Source organism: Malus sylvestris, chromosome 16, assembly GCF_916048215.2.
Source record: "Malus sylvestris chromosome 16, drMalSylv7.2, whole genome shotgun sequence".
Taxonomy (NCBI): domain Eukaryota; kingdom Viridiplantae; phylum Streptophyta; class Magnoliopsida; order Rosales; family Rosaceae; genus Malus; species Malus sylvestris.
The window spans coordinates 20090799-20096798 of NC_062275.1; the positions used below are offsets into that span (position 1 = coordinate 20090799).

The 6000-nt window shown below is 37.1% G+C and overlaps 1 protein-coding gene across 1 annotated transcript; it reads right to left on the reverse strand.

The window, feature by feature from the left end:
- Positions 1–2953: 2953 nt before the first annotated feature.
- Positions 2954–3560, reverse strand: LOC126607818 (ethylene-responsive transcription factor ERF098-like). The gene has a single exon (XM_050275532.1). It carries the CDS (start codon positions 3515–3517, stop codon positions 3047–3049), a length of 471 nt encoding a protein of 156 aa, XP_050131489.1. The 5' UTR covers positions 3518–3560; the 3' UTR covers positions 2954–3046.
- Between the last annotated feature and the right edge of the window lie 2440 nt (positions 3561–6000).

Here is a 6000-nt window from a genome sequence, read left to right on the forward strand (position 1 = left end):
ACGTACGATACTCGATAGTCTTCTTTACAATGGTTTCTTTCATGCTAAGTATATAACATATGCCTATCCATCATCTTCAATCGTGACCAATTGTAGCCTGGGTTTGAGCTATTAATTCTTCGAATTTGTTCTCATGTTGAGCAACTCTTTTTTTTCTTTTGATGTTGGTTTTACCAGTACTATAGTACTTGTGCTTGGTACAACTCCAGGGACAATTTCTTGCAGTTGTCGTATCACCTGTGATGTTCTTTCGACTTTATGCTCAAATTGCGATTCCAAATATATTTGTTCTAGCTTCATCTTAAATATTAAGATAAGACTTTCATTAAAACAAAGATTCTGTGCTTATGTTATCAGCTTGAAAACAATGTTCTCCTTTATTTTGTTGCGTGTGAGTGTCGTCGGACATTCTACAATTTAGCATGTTTTTTTGTAGTGCCTGAATTGTCATTTCCGTAATCTGCCTTTCACCAAGGAGACCAAATTAAAATCTAGATTGTGGTCGGAAATTCTACTTTTCATTAGGGTTTGAAGATTGTGATTATTTTTCGTACTTTTCAAGCATCTCTTGAACTTTTCTAGCGAAGTGCAAAGAACAAAAAAAAAAAAAAAAATCTTTATTTTTTTGTCAAAACAAAATAACAGTGGTATACGGTAGCGAAACTTTGACATTTCATAGACTTGTATGAGACAAAAGGAGGGTCGCTATTAGTGGAGTGCAATAAGAAAAAATGATTCGAATGCAAAACATCGGATGCATGAATAAATACTTTTAATTACTTGAGTTACAAAATTTATTAATACTAGCTCATGTATCTTTTTCTTTGTGTAAATTGAGTATTTCAAAATGGTTAATATGATAAGCGAGATTATGTGTCCTAAATTAAAAATCATGTAGTCATAATTTTTAAAGCACATATCCTATGGCTGAGAATGAATTCCAAATTAATGGAAGGAGAGACTCTGCATTGGTTTATAAGTAAGTTGGGTCATTCTCTATGTTGGCAATCAATTTTATTGTGGAACCTCAACTTTGTTTATGGTATTAGAGCAAGTTGGCTCACGTGTGAAGCCCAACAACCACACATGCTCCAGGTCACCCAATTCGTGTTATCCACATGTTTGGAGCGGCGTGAGAATATGTGAAAGTAAAAGAGTCCCACATCGGTGAAAGAAAAAACCTTGCAAGAGCTTATAAGAGGTTGGAGTACTCCCCATATTGCCAATTGGTTTTATGGTGGAACCTCAACTTTCTTTAGGGTATCAAAGCAGGTTGTCTCACGTGTGAAGCCCAACGACAACATGTGCTCCACACCACCCGTTTGTGTTGTCCACGTGTTAGGCTTGAAAATTCTCCACGCGTAAGGGTGCGTTTTGAGAATGAATTTTGCATTAATGGGAGGAGGGACCTTACTTAGGCATATAGTAAGTTGGGATACTCCCTGTATTGCCAATCAGTTTTATGGTGGAACCTCAATTTTTTTTATGTTATCGGAGCAAGTTAGCCCACGTGTGAAGCGCAACGACCACACGTGCTCCACGCCACCTGTTTGTGTTGTCCACGTGTTAGACTTGAAAGTTCTCCACGCGTGAGGGCGCGTGTTGAGAATGAATTCCTCATTAATGAGAGGAGGGTCCTTGCATGGCTTAGTAAGTTAGGATACTCCCTATATTACCAATCAGTTTTATTGTGGAACCTCAACTTTCTTTATGGTGGCTCATGTGTGAAAATTCAACACATGTGAGGGTGCGTATGAGGATATGAAGGTAAAAGAGTCACATATCGGTGAAAAAGAGAAACCTTGCAAAGGTTTGTAAGAGATTGGTTACTCTCCATTAGGGTTGGAATAAAATACCTAAAAAACCGAAATCGAAAACCGACCAAAATCGAACTGAATTGACAATAAAAAATTCAATACTCGAAAGAGTCAAAACCGAACCGAAAAGTTCAGTACGAGATTTTGTATGAAATTGGGTTTATTTGGTAAGACCAAACTGAACCAAAATATATATAATATTAAATTTTAGTATATAATAGTAATTAATAGCCGTCGGATTTAGCTTAGATTTAATCTCAACTATTCAATCAAAATTAACCTCATTCTATTTCTCTCTTTTGACTACTCCACCTAACCTTGAATCTCGAATCTCCGATCTCTCCTCCTCCCCGATTTCTCTCTCTCCTCTCCCTCCTCCACACATACAGTGGGTTCTTCTTTCTGTTGTAGAAAACCCTCGATCATCATCTCACTTTCTCTCTCTAGAAACCAAGGAAAACCCTTGGGGGCTAAAACCACATAAACCAGAGGGCAAAACCAATGGAAGAGAATGGAGGGCGCGTGTTGAAAATGGATCCCACATTGATGGGAGGATGGACCTTCCATGGGCTTATAAGTAAGTTGGGATACTCCCCATAAAGCAAGTTTTTTTTTTTAACAAATTATATTATCTACGCTAAAGTGAATGGTGGTGTCCATAAAGAAAAAAAAGCTGAATTTTAGGAGGTGTCCATAAAAACTTTTTGAACATAGAAGGTATTTGACCACAAATTGATGACAAACTAATCATCTTATCATGCAGTCTTAGTACCACGTGAAGCGGTAGTGTACTTTTGACGCCTGAGTCAAATTGTACATCTGTTCCCAAAGAATGTACTTTTTATAAGAATAGTAGGAACTTCATCGCTAGTCTATATTTGGGACAGTGTCATATTCTGACCTTTTTTTTTTATTTCTTTTTATGATCTAGTGGTTTATTAATATCTTTCTAATACTGGAAGAAATTTGAATTTTGAATGTTCGTCACCGACTTCCCATAGAAATATTCAGTGAGGAGTAAGGTCTACCAAGCTAATGATGGAACACATAATGATCATCAATAAACAATTATGTAATGTTAAGTGATTACTAAAATATCAAACTTTTTACCCCAAATGATAGAAGATTTGCTGAAGTATGGCTAAATAACAGATAACTATATATAGAAGGGAAACGTGCTCAACAAAAACATCCAAAAACAAAAACAAAACCACAACTCAATTTCACTTTCATTTATTCTTCTCCTCTTCATAATCAAGGAGGTCTTCCAACACCTTGTTATCCAAGTACTCAATCTCAAACACTTGCCTACTTCCTTGTCTGGCAGATGAGCTTCCACCCGGTGCAGCAGCAGAAGATGACGAAGTGGAAGAAGAAGATGAAGAAGAAGAAGAAAGTGCCGAGAATCTAGGAGGATAAGGATGAGAACCCATAACTTGAGCATAATATTCATTTGGAAAATTTAGTGTGGCAAGATGACCCCTTAAATTAAAGGCAGCCTTATCATAAGCCCTTGCAGCTTCCTCAGCGGTGTCAAATGTACCAAGCCACAGACGAGCACCCTGCTTAGAAGGGTCTCTTATCTCAGAAGCAAACTTCCCCCACGGCCTTCTTCGGACCCCACGGTAACGTACTTCTTCGCTTCCCTTCTCTTCCTTTCCTTGCTTCTCTAGATCCTTTCCTCTGCGAGGGTTTTCCATATTTTCTAGCTTGATTTAACGTACCTTATTTTTTGGTCTCAAATTTGGTGGCATTGTATGTGTCCCGTTTAGGTATTTATAGGTACTATAAGTGGGGTCATATGACATTTGGTACTGTTGTATTTGTGAGTCCACATGAACGTGGATTGACTAAGCATAATTGATGTTTCTTATTATCATATTGGGTTAATAATGGCAGTGTAAAAATTCGATTCTTCAACTCCTTCTATGATGAAATTCAAAAAGGGTTGTAAATATCTTTTCTTGGATAGGCATTTTTTTTTTCAAAAGGGGTTCTAGCTTTTCGTGTTCATATTATGTGAGAATAATAACTTATATATGTTGGTTGTTAATAGTTTTTTCACCGGACTAATGAACTACTATATATTGTCAATTTACACAGAATGGTGGGGATTGATTCCCAAATCGCAAAGATTGAAGGAATTGGACCAACAGAATATGAATGCGTAAGTCATTCATCCTAATGATTAAGAATGTTGCAAGAGTAATATTATTTATACAGACAATATTCACACACGTTGACATACTCATTAATAGTGATGAACCTCACATACAATGGTAGAGCATACAGTTAAATTGTGAGAATGTGAGGACAAAATCCTATATCAGTGAGAGACCAAGCCATGAAAGGGATTATAAGAGGTTTGACTACTTCCTATATTGCCAATTGGATTATGTTGGAACCTCAATTTTCTTCATGGTAACAGAGCAAATTGGCTCACTTGTGAAGCTTAAGGGCCACACGTGCTCCACGTCACCCTTTTTGTGTTGTCCACGTGTTAGGCATGCAAATTCGTCAAATGTGAGGGGGCGTGTGAGAATGTGAGGACAAAGTCCCACATCTTTGATAAAGCAAACCATGCAAAGGGCTTATAAGAGGTTGAGCTACTCCCCATATTGCCAATTAATATTATGGTGGAATTTCAACTTTCTTCATCATCAAGTCTGTTAGAGTATCTCCAGTGGAGTCCCTATATAGGGACAACCACTGTATAAAATGAGTATAAATGGATCGGAAAGTGAGTCCCTAAAGTATAGGGACTCGCCGGATACTTGGTGTATGTACCCACATATAGGGACTGAAATGGTGGACCCAATAAGACAATTTAAGTGGAAAAGCAGGCGTGGTTCTAGTCACATGGCCTTGTCTTTTTTTCTTTTCTTTTCAACATTTAAAATGGAGTGTTCAGATTGATTCTTGCTTTTCATATTTTTTTACCATTGAAGATCAATGGTTCCAATTAAATAACTGTTTCAATTTAGGTTACTCTCTCATGTTGGTTTTCAAATTCTTTTGTTTTCTCTTTTCATAAGGCCCCCATTGAAATATTAATATTTTCAATTTGGTTTACTCTTTCATTTTGTTCTCTCATCATTCATATAAATACCAAATTATCTAACCAAAACTTCATCTCCTATACTCAATACACTTGTACTCAATTCACTCATTCTAGTTACTTTTTGTGAAGAAAATTAGTGTCAGAATTTGAATTTTTTGGTTAAAATGTTCACAAAAATATTTTATGAGAACTTAATGTTAAAATAAACAAAAAATGTGCACTTAATCAAATTATCACATAAAATTGTAAAAATCTCAAATTTAGGGATTCTACCATAAGGACTCTCTCATTTGAGGCAATGTTCCTTTAGGGTGCGTTTGGTACGCGGACGGGACGGAACGGAACGGGACGGGACGGGACGGAACGGGACGGGACGGGACGGAACGAAGGTGTAATTTTTGAAAAAGACATGGGGTATATTTGTCTTAAAATGGTAAAACATTGTGTTCCACAGACGTGGAACAAACCCGTTCCAGGGGGGAGAGGTGGAACGCAAAAACACCCAAAATCTGTCCCGTGGAACAATCCGTTCCACCCATTTTTAGCGCACCAAACGCGGGACGGAACGTGTCGTTCCGTTCCGTCCCGTCCCGTCCCACGTACCAAACGCACCCTTAGGGACACAAAGATTCCCTTTAAGTGCTTAAATGAGTACTCAAAGGTGTTGGTAGGAGTACCTAAATAGGAACTCCCATTGGAGATGCTCTTTGTTATTTGTGTATAATTAATTTTATAATAAAACCTCAACTTTCTTTATTATCAAGTCTGTTAGTTATTTGTGTCTAACCGGAATTTAACCATACAATATCGGTTGAAGGATAGGAAACAACAGAAAGAGCAAAGATATGGATAGTGGTTTTTCTTGTTTGGCAGAATTCCGTCGGCAGCTATATATTGTTCCTTTCCAGTACCTCCCTTACTTTAGGTTTTGATAATGGAAAGGGTTTGGGTATTTGAGATTTTATTTAGATTATATTTTAACGGATAAGTAATATGAACTTTTAATAGATCACTTAACCGACATAGAAGTAACTAATGAAATTTACCGACCGCATACACACACCATATATGTATATGTATATATGTGTGTGTGTGTATCTGTTTATAGAATGATGAAATTTA

Bases quoted from the DNA above. Each gene is read 5' to 3' on its own strand.
- LOC126607818 (XM_050275532.1), bottom strand. From the start codon at position 3,517: ATGGAAAACCCTCGCAGAGGAAAGGATCTAGAGAAGCAAGGAAAGGAA.